We start from the raw sequence: 26,392 nt of genomic DNA, 5'->3' as shown, positions 1-26,392 counted from the left end.
AACAACACAAACCAGATAACTCTTTATGTCCCCTTGTGTTTAACATCATGTCCTGAATTGGTTACAATGTGCATCTGGAACAGGGGAGTTCCTTCCTTACCAATTACACTTCCCTCAAAAATGCCTTCTGTAAAATCCAACTCATAAACATGTGGGATATAAAAACATTTCATTTCATTTCCTGAAAACCACTTACTGTACAGCAGGTAGAAGACAGATACCATCTTTTATCAATAATTCAAGAACTTCAGTCAGATGAGGCTCCTGCTCATCAAGATTAAGCTATTTCTGGCAGAGTGAGCACCATGAGTGTTCCTCCCCTGCAGATTCCTGATGATGGACCAAGTTACTCTTGTAATTACCATCAGCAGTTGCTCAGCTGACTATCAGCTCCCATCCCAGATTAAAGAATCACAACATAATTTAAGCAAAAAATAGTCTATGCTAAATCAAAATTGTCTCTCTATATTGTGGCAATGTTTTATTACATCATCATCCATTTTTATTGATCAAAACCACAGCATGTATCAAAGAAGCTAAAAGGCTATTTAAAACAAATAGCAGAACAAAACATTAACAGCATGTGGTGGAAAGAAATTGAGAACAGAGTTAATTTGCAAAAATTGTCTCATAAGGCAAATGGATAAGAAGCTGCATTAAAAAGCCCTAATATGAGGCACCTTTATATCCAAAATGAATATGTGGCTATTCTAGTAGTCCTACAGGTACTACAAATACTATCAGATCCTAATTTTCTTGATTACTCACATGCAGCAAAATATAAAAAACACTGGAGAGGAAAAGCAGGAGTGAAAGCAATGACTAGAGGTAAGGTACCTTTATAAAGCCAGTTGGAACATTATAAAAATAATAATAATCTTAATAAAATAATCTTAATAAAAGTACTCAGTCTGTCCCTCCAGAGACTGTCTAGAGCATTACAGAGACGGAGACCAAATGAGTACCTACGAAAAGAATCAGGGAACTGATCAGTTGGGGTGGCTCAGAACTGATATAAACAAAACTCACTCTGTATTGGATTAAAACATCAATGGCAAAACTTAAGGCACAGATTCAGAGATTTTGTGGTATGTAGCTGCCCAGCACCAGTAGAATGATTTCCCATTTGCTGATGATAAGAGCCCTTGAGGGAGAAGGGTGGAAGTCTGGGAGTGTTGGTTGGGTTATTTTGTTGTTTTCCTGGTGGTTTTTTTCATTAGAATATGAATGTGGTAAGAATGCATCTACAGAAATGAATTAATCTTTGGCTTTTTTCTCTACTAAGACACGTAACCAGATAATTACTGCAGCTCAGTAAAATAGAAGTTAAAAAACCACAGGCACAAGAATTACTTTACCTCTGATGAGGAAAAAATAAAATGGTTGGGAGACGGTCTGTCATAAATTCCCAGGGAAGGTCATTTCGAGTCACATCAATTCTGTGAGGAAAAGACACACTGATGAAGAGAACAGGCAGATGAACAATCTGCATTTCCTTGTAAAATGCCATTTTAGGGATTGGGAAGAAGGAAATCTTAAGTATCTGTGAAAGAAGTCTAAATGTGTTCTGCCAGAAATACATTGTGCATGAGTCAGCAGAATTAATTACCAATATTCAAGCTGCTGACTCTCAGTTTAACAAATATCTGTGTGGGTTTTTCTCTCGAATAGTATGTTCAATTCTGCAACTGCTCTCAGCCAGCAATTAAACCCCAGTTGCTCTCTGTGTACACACAGTGCACACATTGTGTACACATCTTCCTTCTGAGACAGACACACCAAACATGAGACAAGTTATTTTTAGTCCCTAATTTGTTCCTCAAGTACATCTCTTAATATTGATCCCTCGAGTAGTTTTGGGAGTAAATTATTTTGCTTCTTCCAAGGATAAGCACATGTTTAAAGGCACTTTTTTCCCTAAAGCTCTGGGTAGAAAGGAAGCCATGATTCAACTGTTTGTTACTGTTTTCTTCAGAATTTTAGAGCTTCTTTTCACAAATTTCTTATTAATTACAAATAATTATAGAATAAAACAGACAATCACATCAGTAATACTGCTGTGAAAATAACGGAGCAAAGGAGAGAACTTCAAAGTCAGGCAAGAGAATGGATGTAGCCTTGGGAACAGCATCACATCTGTGGCAATAAAGCCACAATTACAAACAGGGATAAAAACCCAGATTTTTAATTGATTTATTTTTTCTCTACATCTCATGCTGTCTCCTGGAGTAAGTTCAGTCAGAATCAAATAAAGATGCAATCAGAGCAGATGTTTTAAGTATTTAGGTATTATTATCACATACATGAACAAGAATGTTTCAGTTGCACTGAAATATTAAAAACCCTGGAAACACCAAAGAAAACAATAGGTTTTTTTACATATAATATGTGTTTAACATATATATTAAAAATGTACATTACACACATGCATATAAAGATATAAATATATTTCTGTAAACTGGTCTGGCTGGGGTAAAGTTAATTTTCTTTATCATAGGATGTAGATTGCCATTTTAGATTTGTGATGCAAATGATGTTGCTAACAAATACATATATATATATATACACACACACACCAATAGCATATTACTATTTGCTACAAATCACCACAAAGTTATGGATTCACTTCCTGAAATTAGGAAGTTTCAAGGTTAATTGCACAGTTTAAAAATTAATTTTAATGGAAGTGGATAACTACTGCAGTGAGATTGAAAACCACCAAATATATGCAAAGGAAAACAAAACAATGCATTCAAAGAGAAATGAAGCAGATGACATTCACATCTATATTGCATGGTTATAGAGAGAAAAAAAAGTATTTATTTTTTAGGCTGATGACCTCAATGATCTTAAATTATTCTGGAAAGATGAAATTAGAATCTTTTTACCTTGCCACAGTGAAGCTGTCAGGAGGCAAAAGCCGAGCAAGTTGAATAAAGATGTGATTAAGAGAAGCACAGAATCCACACCACTGTGCATAATACAGCAGCAAGACATTCTGGAAAATGAAATGGAGAAGAGTTTGATTATCTGTTGGAGGTAATCTGCAGAAAGGAGGACTAGCTTTCACACCATCTAGCATGGGAACTGTTGAAATGTGAAAGCAATTTTTTTCTAATATTAATGAACTTTATTGTAAGTTATTCACTGCTGCTCTCTGACTACTGAGTTAATACACAAAAATTATTGGGGAATTCTCTTTCCATAAAGTCAAAATGAAAAGATTTCGTTTAGGATCATTCCCTTTAAGTGAAAATGCACCAAACTTTAAAACACTTCCCAAGATTCTTTTGCAATCCTAAATTATCTAACACTGACTGTACACAGGGCTGGGGCTGCTGGAAACCAACTGGAGATGCAGACATTCACTGCAGACTTGAATGACAATGGATTTTCCTTACTATCATGCATTTTACAAAATCGAGGCAATTTAACTGTACTCAGGATGACATCTGTTCTCATGGCATGCAACTGGAAAGCTTTTGAATTCTTACAAAACAGTGCATTTTATGTTATAAGTAAGAAAAGCATGTCAACATTAAACATGCCCTCCCTAAAATCCATGCCCTGATCTGTGAGAAGCTGCAGGCTGACTTGGGGCTACCTTGGCACTCAGGAACACGGTCTGGTGGAAGGTGCTCGTGGTCACTTCAGTCACCACATGCTCCTCATCAAAATGGACTGAAGGGTCATCAACCAGATGCCTTTTCAAGGGACTGTAGAGAACGCTGAAGTTTTTAATGAAGGTCTCTGAAATGAAATTGATACATATCAAAGTTATTATGGTTTTGCAGAGGTGATTTTGGTACTTTTTGCTTTAGAACTCAGAAGAACTAACAGAGAAAATACAGACTGAAATCTGGTTTCATGTCATTAATTTCTGACAGTTTGGTAACCACAACTGATGTGAAAACAGGATAAACCTTCACTGTTTGTTTTTTATTTTGCTCATTACAGTCTTGTCAGTTGCCACACTGGATTTTAACCTTGTGTCAATGTGCCATAATAATAATATTCTATTCTCCTAATCACACACCTGCTCAATCATAAACAGTAACCGCTCAATTTTTTGAACTTATATATATATTGAAAGGTTCCACTTAGTTCCACATTTATTTGCATTTTTTCTTCCATTTTTAATTACTTTCTCGGTAATTCTTTTCTTTTGACCTTTAAACATCTGCTATTTCCATGCCAATATCACCCATCCCCTTTTGTCTACCAGTGACCACCTTCCTCTTTGTTCTACTTTCTCCTTAATTTTAAGATATTTAGCAAGTAGCTGGCAACTGGTAAAAATTTAAAATAAGCTCCAAAGCCCTCAATTACCTTCAGCTACACTACTCTGAGCCTGAACTACATTCTCAAAATTGCTGCAAGGCATCAGCAATATCCTTCTTTTCAACTTGGATAGAGAAGTATTATTCTGTGCATTAAGAAATAAGTATATTTAATAATCAAGAAAAAAAGGTAAAATATGAAAAAACATTTAAAAGAATTGTTTTATCAAACAGAAACGACTTTGTGCTTGTATTTCCAGCATAAAAACTAGGCCCAAGTAAAACTGCACTACAGACATACAAAATACCAGATCAGCAAGTTTATCTCTGAAATGTGATCAGCAGTACATTTAGTTCCTTATTTACTATTCAGCATTTTATTTAAATCTCACCCTAGGCCAAAAGAGGATTCTTTTTCTTTTCAGATCTCCAGACTTGGAATACTTATTTTATTTTAATTAACCCCTTTCTTTCATTACTCTTTTATCATGCTTACATATTCCTGAATTTCTAGAAACCATCTATAAAGACTGAGATCTGACAAAAGTATTAAGCACCCAATGATTTGTTTTGATATTATGAAATATTAAGTCAAAATCTTACGGAATTAAAATAAAAAGCACCAAACCCAATCATAAATCAGAGACTCCTTGATAAAATATGTAGAAGCAAAAGTTTTCTGGATGTTCAAATGATGGAACAGCAATGTACTGAATATTACTCTGCAGAGAAACCCTCATCATGCTCAGGAAATCCTGTGACCTAAAAAATGTTTGAGACACAAAGTACTGGGAGCACAAAGGGGAAGGAAATTTCTATGTCCTCATTCTGATCTTAATATTTCCTAAGCATCCTTTTATGGTCACTGAGGTTTTTGTTTGTTTTTGCAGAGTCTTTTCCTGGGTTGGGATAGAGACAGGATACAGGGCTGCATGTGATCCTTAATAAGAACATGGCTATTTATTCTATGTTGTGCATCTTTTTGTACTTAGATTTATGGCTAAAAGGAAATGTAATTGGTGCTATAAGAATTATAGTGATATATGTTCTTGAGCAATTTATTTTAATAGCTGAATTTTCTTCCATGTTTACTTACATAGCCAACATTAGGAAACTCAGTATTTTCTGAAGGTACACTCAGTTTTGCACATCAGCATGACAGGCAAATGCACACAGTTAGGAATATTGTGTCTTATTCACAAACTTGCAAATAAATCAGAACTGCAATCCTTGAGTTGTTTTGTCAGGTTTTTTTTGCTTTGTTTGTTTTTCTGGGTGTCTTTTTTTCCCTCCTCCAATTCAGACAGGAAATAACAATAGGCAGATTTGGCCACAACCACTTCAGAGCTCTACCTTGTTACCTTGAAACAGACACACTTTTCAACATAAATTTGAAGCAAGTTGGTTTCAGAGGACAAGAGGATGGGGAAGTCTCTGCTGCTAAGTGGTCAGTATGTCCCAAAATTCTGTGATATTTCAGAACAGCTGAGCAAACACCAACACCATTATTAATATACAAGCATCTTCTGTAATCAGTTATTTTAGATGAACAGAAATTTTTTTCCACACACAAGTTAATTTAGATTTTACCAATTCCACCAATGCATGCAGTCAAGAATCACACATTTTAAGGTGAATTCTTATAAAGCAAATTACTTATGGTATAAGGAACTTAGCTCTTATGCCACCTAGAATATGATTCTATTCTAGCCAACAGAATCATTCATAAATGCTTAGTTAACTACTAAATAGAATAGAACAAATTAATATTTACAGTGTTAACTTCACAAAGTAGTCTCACTTTTACAATGGCATTAAATTTTCCATTCCTGCTTGGAAATACAATATTCTGAATGCAAGCATTTGTATAGTGAATACTGTACCTAGGGTAGGTCCAACAAGGGACTGATTCTGGTCCAGAACATAGTGCACTTCTTCTTTCAGGTCAACAATGGCAGCAAATTCCTTAAGATGAGTAGATCTTGATGCTCCTAGTCTCTCTGCATATATCCAAAAAAGATTTGAATCCAGTAGATAGAGATTCAAGGTTTTGTTGGTCCTGCAGCTCAGACCAGTAATGTTCATGCTACTAATATTAAGGTCAGGAATAAAACAATTCCTATCCTCAATGTGAGGAATAGAAAATTGAGTGTTATCTTTCTTCCTATGGGAAGAAAATGCTACTTTGGGGGTCTCAAAGATGGTCTTCTCAGAACTCATGAGACTTAAAAAATGCCTGTTTACTGTCCTGCAACATGCAGTGTAATAGCTAAAGGGACTATAGAAACTTAAGAAATTGCTGCATTCTATGGTATTTGATATTACTTGGAAAAAAGTATGTTCCTGGAGGTAGAAAGAGTCCAAAGCTGCTTCTATCTCTAAGAAGTTACAGTGTGGCACATGGACTTTATTTGGTTTGACACCAAGAGTCTGGTTAACACAGAGCTCACAGACATTGTGGGTTCTGGAGATGGAGTGCCACTGTGGAAGCACCACCGTGTTACAGCACGGGTACTTGGCTATGGGAAACGTTTCAGAGAACTTCAGCTGTGCATCTGTCACTGAGGAATCAAAAGCTGGTGAATCAGAGTCTCCTGCAGGCTGAAGGTCTGCCTCAGCTGCCTGGCTTTTATTACACTTGTGGTATTCCAAGGCCACTTTGGTAATCTTAAAAGAGAGAGAGAAAAAAATCAAGATTAACTGTACATAGTTCACCCAAATGCAGTTATCTTTTGCAGGTTTAACAACATTATATGCAATTAGAGATGGAACTTCAGAAACACTGAGTTGACTAATCTTTGCTCTTTCAAAAAATTACAGGGGGCTCTGACTTAACAACAAAGTTGAATTTTCATATATTTCAGCATATAAACATTGCATATATAGAACAACAAAGTCAATTTAAAATATTATTCAGTTCATCACACTGACTGCAAGGTCCTCCATGCAACAGATTTACTACAGTGCAGTAACACTACATGTTATGGCTAAACTCCACTACACAAAGTATTACTGAGTAGAGGTTCCTGAATTTCATTCATTTTCCAATAGAAGGAGAAAATACATGAAAGCATTCTCATATGAAAAGGGAATAGAGATTTCTTCTGGCACAGGTGGTAAATGGATTTTGTAACATTCACTGAGAGTGCTGAAGCAATGTTTGTATTCTCCCAACCACGGGCAGATAGTTGTAATACTCCACGTGTATTCTGTACATTGTAACTTACTGGGAGAAGAAAGAAAATAAGACAAAAACCAACCTGTCCCTCCATGCAAACATTTCTATACTTCATCACCAGTTTGCTTTTCATAACCAAGGGTAAACAGGCAGAGAAAAAGGGACATGTATGGACCATATAAGGAATTCCCTTTCTGGGAGACAAGTAACAGCACACGCAAGGAAGAAAAATGAGAGAGGAAGTTTCCTATCATTCTTATTAGCACACAAAACAAAATACAGAGCACCACACACTGCTTACAGGAGAACACTGACAGAAACCATTTAAATTATCAAAGGTATGTTGAAATGTCACATCCAGGAGGGCTGTTGTGTCACAGGACCCTCAGTATTAACAGGGTCTACAGCAATGCATTGTTACAGTCTTCTAGAATTAGCTGTTGGAAATTTTCATCCTGAAAAGGCTTAACTGAATACTTGAAAAAACTTGGCCCCTCACACTGTAACCTAGCCTGGAGATCTGGACTACCTAAAGAAGCTTGAGAAGAGATTATGAACAGAAAACCAGATGTGCAGTAAGAAATCTCATTTCAGCGAGCTGTAATCAGAAAAAAATTTTTGCTGTGAGATTTTTCAACACTCAACTTGAGAGCCTTGTTCTCTGCAACTGCCTTTCAGTCAAGTGGTTTCACTGCTTGATGAAACCCACAGGCTGGCTGCAGTAAACAGCTCTTCCCAGGGCAAACAAGTTGCATAATATCTCCCTGTCCAAGTGAAGCTATACAAGGACAACGGGATTATTTTGTATCTCATTTCATATTTTGATAAACACTGTTATTTAGCAGAATGAAATCTGAAATGGAACATCCACCTTCTGCTGCACTGATTTGGTAGAAATAAGTGGTAGCTGTTACTAGAATGTGTCATCTGTGACAAGCCCCACTGAACAAAGCCTGCCAAACAGAAGACAGGTTACTACAAGAGTAATGGCAGCTCTTCTCCAGGCATACACTTCCCCAATCCTATTTCATAGCAGTCTAGTGTACCTTTTATTGTGTCTATTTAGCTTAGCTAAATATTGTTTAATAAGTTACTTTAATTTTTTCCTTATTGTTTCACACACTGCAATATTAATTAGGCCTCCTTGTGGAAACTGCACATTCCTGGACACAGATGCCAGGTAAGTCAGCACTGTCACAAAAACTCAGCCCTGCTTTTGGTCTTTCACAAGTGATTGTCTGTTCCACACTGCTTAGAGCTACATGATCACACTGGGATGTGCAGCTTTGTGTTATACTAAATGGGATGATGGGTTCCAGCCAGAAAATAGCCCAGGGACAAAAAACTAGTTTTCATCCAAGTTAGTTTCCCTATCTCATTTCTCCACAGCCCCACAAACTCCTGTCCTAGGCAGTTCAGAGGAAGAGAAAATTGGTAGGTGATTAAGGAACACCCAGGATATAAAAATCAGATTGGCTCTGAGTAGTTTGATTGGGTATTTCAAATAACACTGTCTGGTTTTACAAAAGATCCACTCTTCATTGCACAAGCACCTCTGGAAGGACAAGAGAGGAGAAATAGAATGGGGTGGACAAAACACTCAAGTCTTCAGTTCTAGCTGGGAAAGATCTGCATCTCTTACATTGCACCCACCACAAAAAGTAGGAGGTCAAGGAAGAGTTAGATATCTTTGTTCTGAACAGCTGTTGAGTCAGGCAAAGGCACACTGTGTGAGATGCAAATCAGTGTAAGGGAGTTGTGATAATAGAGCTTGAAAAAGTGCTTCTAAACAAAACCAGATACTTGGAACAGTGAGCTGAAATGAGGTATGTGTCACAATTAACCTCAGACCCCTGACCACAGCTCTCATGTTTTAGTATTTTTGAAGTTAAAAAAAAAAAAAAAGATTTCACTTACTTCATCTAAAAGAGGATGAATTTCTGCTAGGGGGTTATAAGGTATAAATATGAGAAGTGCTGGTCCTTTCTTCAGCTCATTGTTTAGAAGAAGGCTTTTCCCACCATGAGGTCTCAGCCAGCGGATGAGCATCTCCCGATTTTCCAGAGCCCACTTGCAAATGTTCTCAGCAGTGAAGTTCATGATGTCTTTTGGATAGATCTTGGAGGGGGAAAAAACAGTTTTGTTCTCACTTCATTTAGTAACAAATGTTTTGAAGAACAAAAGTTCTTCAGTATGGTATGAGTTGTTACTGTGGTGATTAGAACTTTCTTTCTAAATGCAAAAGTATCATCAAACTGCAGCATTTCACACAAGCTTTCCAAATGCTCATCAGATTACAATAACATCCACAAGCAAAAAGGATTCTATCAGGGAAGCTCCTCCTTCTTTTACTACATCTTTGTAATCTTGACTTTTCTCAATACTATACATTTTCTTTGTAAGCAAAAGAGCTTTAAGCTGGTACCATCATTTATTTTAATTCATGTAAAGTTAGAACATTCTTCCCACTATTCAGTCACCATATTAACTCATTTTAAATTAGCCTTTTAAGACAAACATCAAGGCTGCATTTAAAACTGGTATTTCTCATTCCTGAAAGCAAAGGAAAGAAGTATATACTAAAAGGTGCTCACAGGTTCTAGGATCAATTTTAATATAGTCAGGCAAGTTTATCTTAAGTAATTAGAAAAAAAAAAATTTAATGTATTTTATGCTATTTCGCCCAAAGCCCTGTTTTCCATAGTCTCAATTGAATAAAATACACATCAGAATACCTGCTTTACACTCATGGTGCCAGTGTGGCTAGGTAGTGTCTCTATGCCAAATAGTAAATCTGAAAGTTAGTATTTTCAGCCTTAACTTTTCAAATGCAGGGCACATGGATTAAGAGTTATTATAAATTAATTTAATTTAATTTGGGTGATTTGTCTAATCAGTGCCATGTTATACCTTTAAGCCAAAATGGAAGTTTTCACCGTTCCTATTATTCCTCCACAAAATCATTGTCAATATCCTCATTCAAGTAGTTTTCTAATTCTGATCCCTGAGCATGCCTATACCACATCAGAGTCCCTACAGCACACAGCAATACTCACAAGAGATGTGTTGGCATGTCTGTGCAAATACACACTGCCAGAGTGCACCAGGGAGATCTCCTCTGCCACACGCTTATCCGTGACCACGCCAAAGCGCATTGTGCCAAGGTAATCTGAAAGGTTTGCAATCTTTGAAAACAATTACACACACTGAACTCCCCTGGAACACCACCCCCAAACCAGAACACACAACAGTGCTGGGTAAAGGCACAGAAATCTTTGAAGAGCTACTGCCAACGCTGGTGATTACAGCAGAAGAAAGATGGCAAGAAGCACAAACGTGTTCCCCTCCTGCACTCCAGGTATAGAGACCTGTCTGTGTAACCTCAATTGTCCAAATTTGAGATGCCATAAACCACAGCAAGGTGCATCTGTGGTACCAGATTCTGTATTTCCTAAGCCAATTTCCTATTTGCTTAGGAAATACAGAATCTGGTACCACAGATGCACCTTGCTGTGGTTTATGGCATCTCAAAAGCCAAGATGATACACATGCATGAACATTAGGTGATGCACATTTACAGTAAATATGTATCATTTATAAATATATATTCTACACTTATAAATATGTACACATGAAGAAAGACTGCTTATCTTTATGTTGCAAAGAACTAATACCATGTACAAATGTGAAAATCACAGAGCAAAATATAGAACAGGCTCTTTATCACATCAGTGGCACAGTAAAAAATAAGAATGAGTAAGTACAAATAAGAAAAAATAAGTATGAATCTCCTTCATTGCTGACAGGAAGAAAAATTCAAAAAACATGTTAATTTTCAACTTTAAGAAGGGTCTATCCCAAATTGATGACCCAAAAATGAGGTATCGATCATCACAAAGTTTGCATGTTTAAACACAATCAAGAGGGTTTGTATTTTAGATTATCAGTGGGAGAGAATTTAGATTATAAGAGGGAGACAAAGGCCCTTCTCAGGCTGCCTTGCAGCAGCTCTGTAACTCCACCCATCACTGAATTCAGTTTCCAAGGGCTGACACAGCCCAGTCCATCCCAGTGCCTGTGACACAGGACAAAGACTCCTGGATTTACTCTAACCAAGTGCCAGCCTGACTATGGCCCTGGATGGGCTGCAGCTACACGTGGGGGTCTGAGGGAACTCTCTCCTGGTTTAAACCAGGCTGATCACATTGTAAACTTTTTATGTAAGCAATCCTCAACTGTAATGAGACAGTCCCACAGTTAGAACACCAAGAAACACTCAGAAGGGATTAATTCCTAAGTTAGAAAATATTGCAAAAAACTACTGAAGCACTTAGACATAACCCATTCACAGACACCTTAAATTATGAAAACAGAGCTTTTACCTTTCTTTAATGAATGTAATGCTGATGTGAAGAATGTTAAATAACCAGGCGGTTGAGGTGAAGCATTGAACTCAAAAAATCCCACAACTCCAGGCTGAAACAATAAGAATTAGAGTTAATTAAGCCATTTTCAAGTATAAATATATGAGACTACAGTAAACACAACAGACTCTTAAAAGACAACAACGTTTACTGAAGAGCAGTCACTTTATGCTGCAACAAAAATTTTAATATTAAAAGACTGAATGGGAATCAGTTCTCATTGAAAGAATGAAGCTGTCATTCAAAAGCTCAAGTAAGAGAGAGGGGCTTTATGGATGCTACATTTCTAATGGTGTTTCCCATGTTGAAGTTCACCAAAAACAATTACTATTTTCTTCACAACTATATTTTAAACCAGTTCCAGCACCAAGGTAAGAAGCATAAGCATCATAAAGGTTTTTTTAGAATTGGAATATCAAATACAATTTTTCAGAGTATAAAAGGCTTAAGCAATAACACTTTGTTTATGTTGCACATAATTAGTATTTACACATGAATTCACACATTCAGTGTGTCAATACTTGACCTGCTAAGGTAAGTGATTATCCCATCTTTATGCTACAGTCACTGTAAATCCTTTCAGTATATCCTAAAGAGTCAGTGAGAGACCAACTGCACAAAAATCTTGAGAACTCCATATCCCACCTGCATATCCATAAAGCTCTTCAAATTGCCAGACAGACAAATTCCAAATTTAAAAGACTCATCCCAGAACAGGCCTACTGATTTTTCCAGGTGAATGACTTCCTAATTAACTCAGGAGAGAATCTGGGACAGGCTGACTTGGAAAAAAGAGGTACACACTAGATTTTTTTCATTCCAATATTTCAGTTAAGCTTGGGTTTTAAATTTTTAGAAATATAATCCATTAAAAATTACGGTTAATTATATTTTTGACTCATCGCTCAAATGGGCTTAACTAACTTTCAGGACAGACTAAGTGATGGCATTTGGTTATTCGGTGTTATTTGTACCTCATTTCCAGCAGTGCACACAGAAGGCATTTGACACACAAAGCAAGAGCACTCCAGGGACTGCTGTGGAACGGAAGATTCCAGACTCACCTGGCACCCATTTGTGTGGCAAATACATCCTCACACGAGGATTTTCATTTGGTACTTCAGAGACTGCCTTTTTTTTTTTTTTTTGAGCTCTACATATAAAATTTTAAATTTCTTTTTGAAACATGAACGTACATTTACCTGTTATTATTAATATGAATTCAGTGATTCATATCAGCCTAACACACTGATCTAATTCAATACAATCAGCAATCTTGAAAATGTTCACCAACGACAACATTTCCCATTCCAGCTCATGACTTCTCTTTTTAGGCATGAATCCTCTTTCATGGATGAATGCTAACCATAAAGCCCCTGTTCATAAGGATTCTTTGTAAGGTACCCCAAAAAATTATCAATAACAAAAATGAGTTACAAGCAATTAAGGAAATTTCTGCAACAATAATTACCAAGAAGAAAATAAAAACAGAAATAAAATAGTAGCGAAAAAACACAATAAAATAATAGCACTCAGTGTTCTTTTTTAAACAACATACAGGTTAGTAATTAATGATCATCTTTTTCTCTTAGTTCCAAAACTAAGACAGTAAAAAGAAACAATCCCTTCTAAAAGACTTTGAAAGCATTCAACTGAATGAAAATAAGGAGACTGATAAAATAATCAAAATTTTCACGTCCCATTTCCCAGGACTATTTTTGAATACTAATGTTGTACCAAGTGAATTCAGGACACCAACTAGTGAAAGAAAGGAGAGTCAAAAGTGACAGTAAAGTGTGGCAAGAAGCCAGAAGTCAGATGCAGAAGTATTTATAATGTTATTTAAAAGGTAACATTCTGATTCAGAGTGACAGTTCTGCTTTACACTAACAGAAGCTTAAGATTTCCAGATTGTGAATAATGTTTCCCAAAAGATAATTTTTGTAAATTGTTTTTTCAATTAAAATATGTGTAGTTGGAGAATATATGCCACTATACACTACTATATATACTAGTATTTACTAATGCTCTATGCCTAATCAGTAATCTGGTTAAATAAAGTCCTTTTAATCATCATCCCAGACCAGTGAAAGATTTTGCCCTGTTACAGGTGCAATAATACAAAGGAGTAAAGGGACTAAATTACTGTATTTTTTCTCAAGTACCAAGAAAGTTTTCCTGTCTGTAAGAGTGAAATTTTTAGTAAGACTGAATGCTTTCAGGTATTGCAACTGTTAACAATTCTTGCTCTGTAAAAGTGAGGTTCAAGTCTCACAGAACAGGTATCTCAATGTGAACAAGAAGTTCTTGGTTTGGAATACAAGTAGGTCAAGAAGAGCTGAACAGCAACAACTCCCACCTTCTTCCATGTAAGAGCCTCCAAAACTCAGGAACAGCTGGAGCAAACAGTTCAGGAGGAACCTACACCCAATGTTACTGAGGAGCAGCTGCTCCCAGCAGTGTGCAGCTCTGGGTACCCACCTTCATGTGAGCACTCAGGAGCCATCAGCTGAAGCTGCTGCTTCAAGCCAGAGGAATAAACACTGACATGTCCAAGGGTGCTTAGGAGCATTAGGAGCATGGGCACTGCTAGAGTGGAGCTTGCTGCAGCTCTTCTTTCCAGGAAATGATTTTTCAGTCCCTGTCTCAAACCAAGTGTCTGTAGGAAAGGCTTTGGAGCAAACCTGAGGATGTCCATTAGTGAAGAGTTCTTAGTGCTATCTCCTAATGAAACTCACATATGGAAATATAAAATCATAAGTTGTAGGGAAGCCTATTTCTTGCTTGGTCCCTACACCACAGGAATGGAAAGTGATGTGGGATACAATTAAATCAAGTAACAGACTTACCAAGCATCTCAACAATTACCAAACAGCAAGTGCATGGAAACTTTAGGAATGAACAGAGATTTTCAGATGATTAATTTCTACTGGAGAAAAACTAGCAGTGTTATTACTGAACCATGCCTCAAACCTATCACAACTTGTAGAAGGAATAAGCAAGCATGTAGATGACTCCATGCAGCAAGCTGTAATTCCCTGAAGTCTAGAAGTTGTTACCAACCACTCCTGAAGAAACTAAGATGATAAGAAATAACATGGAAGGTCCTTTTCCAGCTTAGGAAAGTAGGAAAGACAAAAAACATTTAGAAATTATTGTTTTTCAGCAGTCAAAGATAGCCAGCCAGGATGTGTACTGATACTCAAGCACTTCAATATTTCCATAAGCACTTTAGAAAAGGGAGGAAAGGGTGAGTAACAACACTTGCAAAGGTTGATGGGAGTCACTGAAACTACAACTGCCTTGAAGAGTTTTAGAAAGGCAGCATTAAATGACTGTGAGGAAAAAGCTCTGAAATTTAAAGGCCAAAAAGAGTGAAATGATGGGAACGGAATATATGAAAAAAACCCCATGATTAGTTTACAACTGCATAAATGTCTTTAGTACTCCAGTTACTTCTATATCAATTTGTAATTTTAAAAAAATGTTTTGGCTATATTGCATTGAAGTAAGGGAGGTGATTTTTTTCAGACTCTCAGGCTTGTGCAGGCAGACAATTCCTGCCTCATTTTATCTGTGAACATGGGAAGGCCAACAGCAAGAGGAAAGGAATGTGTCTTCTCTGGGGTACAGAAGAACCAATATTACATGCCACTATATCTGTACTACAGAAATGCAAAGAAACTGTTGACTGATACTAGATTAAATTTACATTTAACATCATTTTCCAATGATGTTAAAATCATTGTGTACCCAGACCTGAAAGCAAATTTTCCCACCATCATTTAACATAGGCACCACATGAAAGCCAGCTGAATCTCTGTCTGTGTCAGATCTACCCAGCTGCTGATGCTCAGGAAGCATTCCTACACAAAGAGAGCAAAGCAGGAAGCTGACATGTTAAGAGACACAGCAGCCACCTCCCAGAGAGACCAACTCCTCCCTGCTGCTCCTGAAGCCAGAAAATGATGGATTCCCTGAGCACATTTAATATTCATAAATGAGTGAAGCTTTTTGTCTAACTGCAGGGGCTTCCTGTTTCCTCCTCTGTGCCTCAGGAGGCCGAGGCCATTTCTAGCAGCTGGGGCAGTCAGATGAGGAATGAGACGTGCCAGTTTGGATTAAAATGAAACTGTTACATCTCTGCAGTTAAGAAAACAAAAGAAATTTGATTACAGGTATTCACAGGTACCTTGAGTTATGGCAGAAACTGCACATCTTCCTGCTCAAGATTTTAACTGCTTTCCAAATGGCACATTTTCCTTGCTCTCAAAAATTAATTCGTATCCATTTCTAGTTTTACACTAGTATCATTCCACAACCCCCAGAGAATACAGGAGCTCAACTTTCGAGTCCTCAACCAGGTTTTTTCCATGGGGATTGAGCGCCCTCTAGTGAGAGCAAGTGGCATGTCACGACAGTCGTGATTCGGTCGAGGAAGGAACCGAAGACCGAGTAACAAACACCATCGGTTCTTACATTTAACTGGATTCTGTTCATCGGGATCTCTTCTGGTCTACAGAATCCTTTTGCTACCACAACACAGGACTGAAAATTAGATAGTGATGATGAAAAATCTGGCAAATTATTTTGAGCTTGAAATTAATTAGCTTTTCAGTGAAATCACAAAAACACGATCAACCAGCAGAGAGTTGCCAAAGTGCCCAATAGCAATCCTTGACAGTCCTCTGTCCTTTCCCTTCTGCTAAAAATTAGTATTTTTTATACAGAGAAGATCAAAAGTCAAAAGAAGACACTAGCCAAGGGTCTCAAAATAGCAATTAGTTTGTGCCATACATGTCCCAACTGCCCATAATCTACTCTATCCCCCAAACTTTCTCACTTCTTAAACACAGGACAAACCCCTGGATTGTATCTTCTCCTACAAAAGGTATCAATTCCTAAACTCATAGGAAAAACATTGTAAAACATTCTCATTTCTGACTGAAGTGATGAAACAGCCTGTTTATTTCCAGTTTAAAACTAACTTTTCCTTTGTGTCTACGGCTTTCTCTGCGTCCATCTTCATAAACAATTATGTTTCTTTCATCTTATCTGTATCTGTTACTTTTGTATCCCCTCCTTCCTCTCTTGCATAAATTTACAGAGGCAAGAAAGACATTGAGCACCTTGAGCTGTGGTCTGGGACAGAACCTCAGGCAGAAATGACCGTGGGGCAACATGAACAGAAACAGCCTCTACCAAAAAACCAACAAATACTGAGCATAAACAGCAACTCAGCACTTGGAGCCACAGAATTTCAAGCACAGGAAGGGGGTAAGGCCTGAATGCAGAAACAAAAATATCCGTTCAACTGCTAAGCAGTATTTAAAAATATCTTTGTTGCTCCTAAATTTGTCTTTTATCTCAGTCTTTTTCCAGTGGAAGTGCACCTCTAACTGCAAAGCAAATTTAAGCTTAATGACAATATCCTCATTGGTAACCTTCTGCAGTCTACCAAGAAATAACACAACACAAACCAAAAACCAAGCATGGCTTTCTTCAAATCTCTGTAAGAGGCAAAGAAATGTTTCAGAATTTTAGAACAGCAAAACTGAAGCGATGGAAGGACAAGAGAATTGCTTGTGATCACAGGAAGTACCAGCATCCAGAGACAGGCCACAACTCACAGTCCCCACTAAAAACACTGGAAAACCAAAGCCAGTGGTAGCTCCTGGTATGAACAGCACAGCCCCTGCCCAGAGGAGCTCCCAGCGTGTGTCCCCTGGGCTGTGGCAGCTGCCACTGAGCAGCACAGGCCGTGCCCCGTGCTGCAGCACAGGCAGGCACTGCAGTGAGCAGCACTCTCACAGACTCTGCTCCAGCCCCAGACACTGCAGGGTCCCTCCCATGCTCTGCCCACTGCCACAGCACTGATTTGTTGATCAGTTTTCCACACTGCTCTCACAGCTTGGGCTTTAGTAAGATTATGGTACTTCTGCACTCTGCACTGCGAGAATCAACAGTTACAAAGGGATTTTAAAAGGCTCTGTTGTAAGCATATTTTGTCTGACTGGAAGTTATTACTCCACCAGTATTGCTACTAATCTCATCACCCCTGAACACAAGAGACAAAAATGAATAAAACAACACGTACCAGTGGATTAAAATCATCAAATTACCACATACAAAGTGATTAGGAGCCCTTGCTTCAACTGGTTTCATATTTGTTTTCAGTTAAAAGACTTATCCTACTAGAAAAGCTTACTATTCTTTAAAAATGAATGATTATATATTTCTCAAATGCTGTGCCAACTTAGACCACAAGATTTTTGTGAAAAGATTTTTCCTTTCTTGTTCGTACTTAACAGTTTGGTGAGATAACAACTTTGTTGTCTCTACATACTAAAGTAATGTAAATTAAGAGCATCACTAGATCATAATAGTAACTATACAGGGAATCAACATTATGAATTTGTCATTTCATATTTTAATGATTTTAACAAATTTATAGGGCACTGATTTCAGGATCCTGAAAATAAACTAGTACTTTGGAGCAGATCAAATTTAATCCTTAAACAAGTCAAACTCTTTCTGAACCACAGTGGTAAAGCTAGAGAAGAGAGACAAGTACCTCATAATTTGAGAGGAAATCTAGTAATTTTGATCGAGACGAGATGTAGAGTAGTGGTGTCATCACCCGGCGAACAAACTTTTCAATATAAACAGCACTCATAGGGCCTTTGTATTCAATTGGTCCAAAACTAGTACCAAAAAAAATAATAGAACATTAAGACTTAAATTAACAGTAGAGAGTCCCTCCTGGGGGTGGCAGATAGGAGTTATACAGACAGCATGCTCAGCCTCTAGGGAATTGCTCTCTGTTGTACCAAGTGGCTGCTGTAAGTGATGAGGGAGTTGTGTTACCAGAGGGAAGCTCCAGAGTATCTGTGGAAGGGGCAGTGTTAGTGATATGGAGGGATGGAAATCACTTCTGAGTCTCATTAAAGAACTTGGTAAAACTCAGATATAAATTACATGACCATATACATATCTTTCCACTTCTTCTGAAGTAAACACACGAGACTTAAAAATACAGATCTGAAAAATGTCACTATTTTCCCTTGTTTTTCAGTGTCTCAAACAGTATCAGTCTGAAAAGGTGCAATGTTTTTACACAGCCTTTTATGAGCAGAAATCAGTAAAGCAGGGACAAATTCAGTTGCACTGCTGATAAAGAGACTCAGCAAAGCTCCAGTTTCCCCCTCAGCCATATGATAAAACAGCTCACACAACGTTAGTGCTAAAACAAGGTGGGCTGGAGCTTGCAGCTGTGAATTCCAGAGGATTTCCTCCTAATTATAAATGGACTGGGCACAGAATCATTGTCCCACATGAAATCAAACACAAAGAGCATAAAAAATTAGTCCATTTCCACTGAAGAATTTAATGTGATGCATTTTTAATATAGCTTGTACATACAGATACACTGGAAAATACCCAACTCACACTGAGATACCTGTATTGAGGTGCTTCAAAATGGTCTCCTAGAGCCCACTAGATCATTCTACATTCTACATCAGTTTATTACAAACCTCTGTGCACATTGCAATACTCACTGCTCAGCATGTCACATGCCCAGGACACCACATGTGAGGTTTAGTATCTGAGGCATGAGGGGTGCACTGCCCTTCAGGATTTTATGAAGTATCAATAGGGATTTACACCTCATCTTGTTACAGCTCTGTTTAAGGTTACTGATGATACCAAGTGCATCCATTTACTGTGTTGTAATTTCAAGGTCAAGTAAGTTTCAGTCAAAGTACATCCAAGCGGGATTGTAGGGTTCTTTTATTACAGCTTGAATTATGCCAGTGTCTCGTGTCTATTACATGGTCAGCTAACAAAGACCAGGACTGTTCCTCCTCAATGCATAAATTCCCCCCAAAAAACAAAATCAGCCTCTCTAATGAAAGAGAGATGCATTTCAAGACTAGTAAAATAAAAGGTAAAATACAAAGGAAAAACACTTTTATGTAGTGTTAGAAACTATGTTTCCTTACCTTCTGCTCCACACCAAGGGAAAAAAAACAAATAATACACACAAATACTAAAAAATAAAAGTGAGGGTGTGTAAATTTTTATACAATGATATCTTAGCTTTGGGGGAATAAAAAAAATGAGTGCAAAGTTAAAAATTAGAACAAGGTCTTCACTATGTAGTGCAATTTAAATATGCACTTAAATTCCACTAACTTCAACAACCCTTAGGTACATTCTTTATTGCTGTCATAAATTAGGACCAGTTGTTATAATCCATCCAGAGAGCAAGCAGACATCTGAAATTAATATGTAACAGTGAATTCTTTTCATTGGAGGCAGAAGTTCCAGGAGATGCACAGGCAACCCAAAATTTCCATAAGGATGACAAATTGCCCAGTGTGCCATTTAACTGACAATTACAGCCCTACCAGGCACTTGAGCAGCATACAGGATGAGCTCACCTAGAATCTACCCAAAAACTATTTACTGAAGCCAGAAATGTAACATTTTCACAATGCAGCACTTTATATGATACCTCTGTTTCCCAAAACAATAAAAAACCTAGAACTGTATATATGAAATCTTACCTTTGATGGTACAAGTGTATCACAGGAAAATAAAAGAAATGCTTCTGCTTCCTGCATTTCCCCTGGTTCCACCAGCAATTTATGGCCACAAACAGCACCTGCAAAGCAGGTAAAAATTCACAGCTAACAAAGTACATTACTGTGACCTACTTTATCCAAGATGTACTTCATGTACTTTTTCCGATCCATTTCATCTGATATTTCCAGGGCCTTTTCAACTCAGTATTCCATATCTGTCACAGACAGACTTTTTTTAATTCTTTTTGTCACTTTGCAACAGCAATCCTTTTGGTCACTGTTCTTCTTAGCTCTTAAACTAAATTCTTCAAATTTATTAATTTAATCATAACCCACATTAATTACTTTTTCTGCAGAGTGGAGCTCAACAAGTGGAGGTTTAGGACAGCTGTGCCTGTGAAATATTCACAGGCACTCAACGGTCTGAAAGCACTGTTATGGTTACAATATTTAAATGATTACCAGTGTCTCCAAGGATCCCAGAACTGGAAGCAAACTCCAGGGAATTTCTGTCTGAAGGTAGGTGAACAAATCTGAAAACACTTTACAACAAGAAAGTTGTAGCCTTCCCCCTTTAAAAGCAGAAATAACAGACAACTGAGCAGGAACCACAGGCAGTCTCCATTTATTGTACCACTCTGTATGCTAAATTAAATTTAAGATGACTGATGAGTTTCCCTAAAATGTGAGTGTTCAAGTCCTACTGTTTCTCATGAGAAGACAGACAACACCATCAGCTTGGACACTGAAAAGCTACCAGGTGGTGTTTAAGATTGGTACTTTCTCTGGAGTTACCTGGTCTGACAACCTGCTGGCCACGCGTTCTATCTCCTCTCTGGCTGCGATGGACTGCCCGCACCAGGGCGCGTAGAAGAAGTAGAGCACAATTTCCGAGTCCTGCCGGAGCTGCTCCGCGTAGTCCAACTGCCCCCGGAACAGATCAATCACTGCAGATCTCGGGGAGAAAAAACTCACTGGAAGCTTCGCTGGCATTGTTACATCTTTTGCTCGGCTGCAGGAAGAAAATCGAGTGGTTATTGAGACTGTACAGCAGCAGTTAAAAAAGGGGGCCCAAAGCCCTAAGTTTTATCTTAGCAAAAGTCACACAATGACAAGATTGATGCAGAATGACTACAGTTTATGTTATCTGAGTTAGTTTCATGAAATACTATAAAAATCTAAAGATCACCCTTCACAAGCTTTAGAAAGTCACACTCTGATACCATGCACTGTGCTTATGGGTATGTTAGCTCACACTCTAATGGCTGGTTGCTGTAGAGCATAAAATTACCAGGAAGAGTGATTTCTTTTCATTTCTTTTGATTTCTTCCCTGGCCTCATCCTCTTTTAACACTTGTACCTTAGGTAACAGCAGCCTGACAAGAAAAGAGATACTGGTCATAAAGTTTTGTGATGTGTTGTTTATATAAACAGAGCCTATTACCCTGCCTTATGCTTTGTTTTACAGTATATGATACTCCCTTTGCTTTATATTCTATTAGGAAAAGATATATAAATGTGCACTGGTTTATTTTACTGATCAGAGCAGCGACTGCAAACTGCTCAGGGCACATCACAGTATAAACAAATAGTCTAAATTTAAAGAGATTATGAGATGGAGTTTTTTAAGAGAAATCAGACTGGCCACTAAGTAATACAAAGAAATAAACCAAATACTCAGGAAACCCTTTCTATCCAATCAGCAATCAAACAATCCAGAATTTGGGACTTCCCCAGTGTTCAGAAGTTGCCATGGTATAATCTGCCTTAAACACAAATGAATGTGTGACTCTCTTTTTATACAGTCTTCATTTTAAAATTTTTCCCTAGCTATATTTACACTAGAGCAAGCCAGACTGAAAACTGGACAACACTGTCATGCTCAATTTTGCCATGGTTCATAACAAGACTGGAAGTTTTAGGAAAGACTGTGTATTTCTTTACTTTGTGTGCATTTCTTTTACTTTCTTGCAATAAAAAGCTACTATAAAAATCTTATTATCTGATATTTGATCCTTGTGAGGTTAAAATTTTATTAATTGTGATAAAATTATTGAGCCCTGAACACTGTCAACCTCATATATTAAGCAGCCTCCTAAAAACTCTGCCACACTTTCAAACTTTACAATCTATCTAATTTTTAAGAAGTATCTTTGTCTTTATAATACAGCAAAAAACTGTATTGTAGCTTGTCTCTCATTTCCAGGCTACTCACTTAAGCTTTAACATTTTAGAATTGCCCTCAGTACATATCACAAATTATAAAAATTCTTAATTTGTATATAAAATTTCTTCAAAATCAAATCTTCAAAATCAGAATTTTGAAAATTTTAAATGGTTCCTCCTGTTTATAATTCATTAATTCATCCAGTCCCAACATTATGTTTTTACACAGATTATCAAAAATCTACTTTGTTCTATGGACTTCTGCCTGTGTTCCTTCCCTTCTCCCCCAGCCACCATCTCAGCACCTCCTTCCCAACCCTCAAGTTCTTCAGACACCTCAGAACCAACACCTCTGGTTCCCTGCCATTCCTGCACCCATGCTTATGCAAACTGCAGCTTCTTGCCATGATTTCTGCCTGCCAGCTGGACAGGACACAGCTCAGGTGTGAGCTCTGGCACTCACAGGCTGATCAGCTGCTGAAAGCACAAGACTTCTTGAGAGACAGCAGCTAGAATTTCTCCTCTCCATCTAGTTTAATGAAAACAGACAACCTCAATATGTTTAAAACCTCTGCTTCCTCTACTGAATTAAATAGAAAGAGGATGATTGGTTCAAGAATTACAGCCTAAGACCTAAAAATCAGATAATGAATTGGCTCCAAATTTTAAGAATGGGTAGAACACATCAGCAGAAATCCCGTGACATGAGTGAGTCAGAAACTGCACGACTACCTTCAAATATGATAAAAACTCCAGTAACTATTAAAATGAAAACATAATAAATCAATAGCTAACAGCTGCTTAAGGAGATTTGCTAAGCAGTGTCCTCCTCGGCAATACCAAACATATAACAGAATACCTTGACTAATTTCCCTAAGAAAACCCCTAAAATTTACACACATGTAAACTGAGGATTACATAAGAAACAATTACATAATAAGCACAAACTGTTTATTAAAACACTGATTGTGTTATTGAGCTGCTGCCAGAGCCTACAAAAACTTAAGCTTTCTATGAGAACACCATGGTAATAAAGAGAAGCACATGCAAGTGCCAACAGGACCAGCAGCCCCTTTGATTGCACAATCCTGAGAGTGGGCTTGTTTTAAAGACATTTGCATAGTGCCAGAAATAATTCAGGTTCTAGACCACAGGCTTTCATACCAACCTATGCTAGGTCTGGTCTCATTTGGCTCTTCCTTGAGTCACTCTAAACTTGCAAGACATCAAATCCCACTAATGGACTGCCTTGCAGTATAGGAATTTTCCCTTTCTGTACTTTTTATCCCTTGATATCGAAAGCTATATATTGTAAGAACCAATGCCCTGGTGCTGTGTCTTGCTAGTAAATCATACTGGCATGTGGTGAAAAACTATGTCCTGTACTTATAGTTAACATGTGCAATTAACCATGCTCCAAACTTCACAAGGAATGTTTACACCTAATTTTCTATATTTCTGACAGCAACCAAACAGGGAATACCTAACTGATATTAGTCTATTTAACCACAATCTGAAAAGCTGAACCCCATTAACGAAACTTCTAGATTACAAGGTAGTGAGAACCACATTCCAATCACATTCCATCGGTGAGCTTTCAAACACAACTAGCAGTAAAATGAAAGGAATATGCAGGTTTTGAATACAGGAGAGCAGGAAGCATCATTGTAAGTACAAAAAAAAGTATTATTTTCTTAGTAATGTAACACCAGGGAGGTCATTATGTTCAGAAATCCTTCACCACACATTGTGAAATACGGCAAGAGCTTTGCAATTTCATCTACATTATCAGGTCACTGTGAAATACAGCCTCCTGGAATGGAGGCATAGCTCCTCTGAGGCACTTATTGACAGACTTAAAATTCCCTCTGATTCAAGTAACACACCCTTTGTGGACAGGTAAGCGAAGAAAGCCTTAGCATTTTTCAGATGCATTACCTGTGAATCAAGTGTTTTGTGGAACAAAATTTGTCAGATACTGGGGAATAGGGACATAATCAGCACCTCGTAGCCTTCTCCTAATCTCAAAATTAAACCCCAAGTGCAGTAGATGTTCTTAATATAGTGTGACCTGGAGCACGTAACAGTCACATTGACCTAAAACCCATGCAGAATATTTAGAGCCTGGTTTAGGCTCCAGAACCGAGCAGCCTGTGCCCAGCCTGTGCCCACTGCCGCTGCTCCCCGCCCTCCAGTACAAACATCCCCTGGCTCCACGTCCACCAGCTCCGGGCAAACAGGAACTGCAGAGCCCTTTGCAAAGAAGGAAGTTCCAGCTCCCAAGAGGAGCACCACCAGACTGGGAGGGAAACCACGAAACATCTTCGTGTCCGAAGCAAGTGCAGGCAAAGGGATGATGTGACAGCAACACCTGAGCCAGGACAGACTCGTTTGGCCCCGCCGATGCCGAGAGCGCTGAGGGCAGGGCAGCGGCCCAGAGCCCGCTCGGCGGCAGCGCGAGGTCCCAGCTACCTCCGGAGATGAGCAGAAGCAGCTCCATCTCAACAACGTGCCTGTCACAGGGCCTCAGCACGGGGCAGGCTGGAAGAGACCACAGTAGGTCCTTTGGTTCCACCTCCCCGCTCAGGCAGGGTCATTCCAGAGCACATGGCAGAGGATTATGTCCAAATGGTTCCGGAATATCTCCAGAGAGGGAGACTCCACAGCCTCACTGTACAATCTGTCCTAGTGCCCGGTCACTAACGAAAGAAGTTCTTCAGGTTCAAGTGGAATTTCCTGGGCATCAGTTCCTGCCCATTGCCTCCTGTCACATTCCTGAGCCCCACGGAGCAGAGCCTGGTTCACCCCCTGACACCGCCCTGCATACCCTGATGCTGCCCTCAGAAGTGGGTGCCCCGCGAATCTGCCGCCACAGCACGACACCCGCGGTGGGGCAGATGTCTCTAAAACACTCCGCTCCCTCCCCACCCACGTTCTTATCGCCCCTGCCCGCCCCGCTGCCATCCTGCTGAGGGAGACATGGCTGTCCCCCCGACACGCGACCGGTCCCAGCCGCCCTGAGGACCGCACGTGGTGGGGCCCGGGAGGAGGATCCGACCCCCAGCCCGGGGATGCCCGTGCCCGACGCGGCCCGGCCGCAGCGGGTACACGGCGCCGCTGGGCGACCCCGGCCCTCCAGGCCCCGCCGGCGGCTCTGCCCCAGGCCCCGGAGCAGCACCGCCTCTGGGAACGGCGGCGGACCGGCGGCGGCTCCCCCCTGGCCGAGCCCCGGGTCCGCCCGCTCCCCCGCCGGTACCTGCAGGTGACTTTGAGGGCGATGAGGAAGGCGCAGCCCAGCACGATGGCCGCGCCGCACAGCAGCTCGGGCCGCCGCGCCATCAGGGCGGCGCGGGGCCGCAGTCGCGGGGCCGCCGCGTCGCCGGGGCCGCCGCACACCGACATGGCCCGGCCGAGGGGGGCAGGGCCGCGGGGCCCGAGCCGCTCCCGCTCGCACACGTCTCCCACCGCCCGCCCGTGAGGCGCGCCGGGCCGGGCGGGGCGGCCGCTCCTCCCGCCAACCCGCCGCCGCCACGTCCGCCCGCCCGAGCAGGCGCACAGCCCGCCCGGCGCTCCAGGTCCTGCTCGCGGCGCCGGGAAAAGCGGGACGGGGATTGCTGTGCTCGCCTCCTGCGCTCGGCAGCGGGAGGAACGGGACGGTGATTGCGGTGCTCGCTTCCTGCTCTCGAAATCGGCACCGTTGCCAGGCCCCCGGCCGGGATCAGCCCGTGGATAATCCCCGACCCCCCAGCAGATATT

General features: G+C 39.6%; 1 protein-coding gene across 2 annotated transcripts in view; it reads right to left on the bottom strand.

The window, feature by feature from the left end:
• TXNDC11 (thioredoxin domain containing 11) overlaps positions 1-26,038 on the bottom strand; it is a 28,431-nt gene extending 2,393 nt beyond the window's left edge. Inside the window, exons 1-11 of one of the 2 annotated variants that reach the window (XM_058035309.1) lie at positions 25,893-26,038; positions 21,266-21,482; positions 20,453-20,550; positions 18,457-18,586; positions 11,841-11,934; positions 10,515-10,627; positions 9,376-9,576; positions 6,164-6,947; positions 3,605-3,750; positions 2,889-2,998; positions 1,359-1,439 (exon numbers count right to left, since the gene is read on the bottom strand). In XM_058035309.1, coding sequence (XP_057891292.1) covers positions 1,359-1,439; positions 2,889-2,998; positions 3,605-3,750; positions 6,164-6,947; positions 9,376-9,576; positions 10,515-10,627; positions 11,841-11,934; positions 18,457-18,586; positions 20,453-20,550; positions 21,266-21,482; positions 25,893-26,038 — 2,120 coding nt within the window. Of the gene's footprint in view, positions 1-1,358; positions 1,440-2,888; positions 2,999-3,604; positions 3,751-6,163; positions 6,948-9,375; positions 9,577-10,514; positions 10,628-11,840; positions 11,935-18,456; positions 18,587-20,452; positions 20,551-21,265; positions 21,483-25,892 lie in introns of those variants that run through there. The other variant, XM_058035310.1, reaches the window with a different exon arrangement.
• Positions 26,039-26,392: the final 354 nt, after the last annotated feature.

The sequence above is a fragment of the Melospiza georgiana genome, chromosome 16 (genome assembly GCF_028018845.1).
Source record: "Melospiza georgiana isolate bMelGeo1 chromosome 16, bMelGeo1.pri, whole genome shotgun sequence".
Classification (NCBI taxonomy): domain Eukaryota; kingdom Metazoa; phylum Chordata; class Aves; order Passeriformes; family Passerellidae; genus Melospiza; species Melospiza georgiana.
The sequence above is the reverse complement of the archived record's forward strand: the minus strand, read 5'-3'. Positions and strand labels throughout refer to the sequence as shown.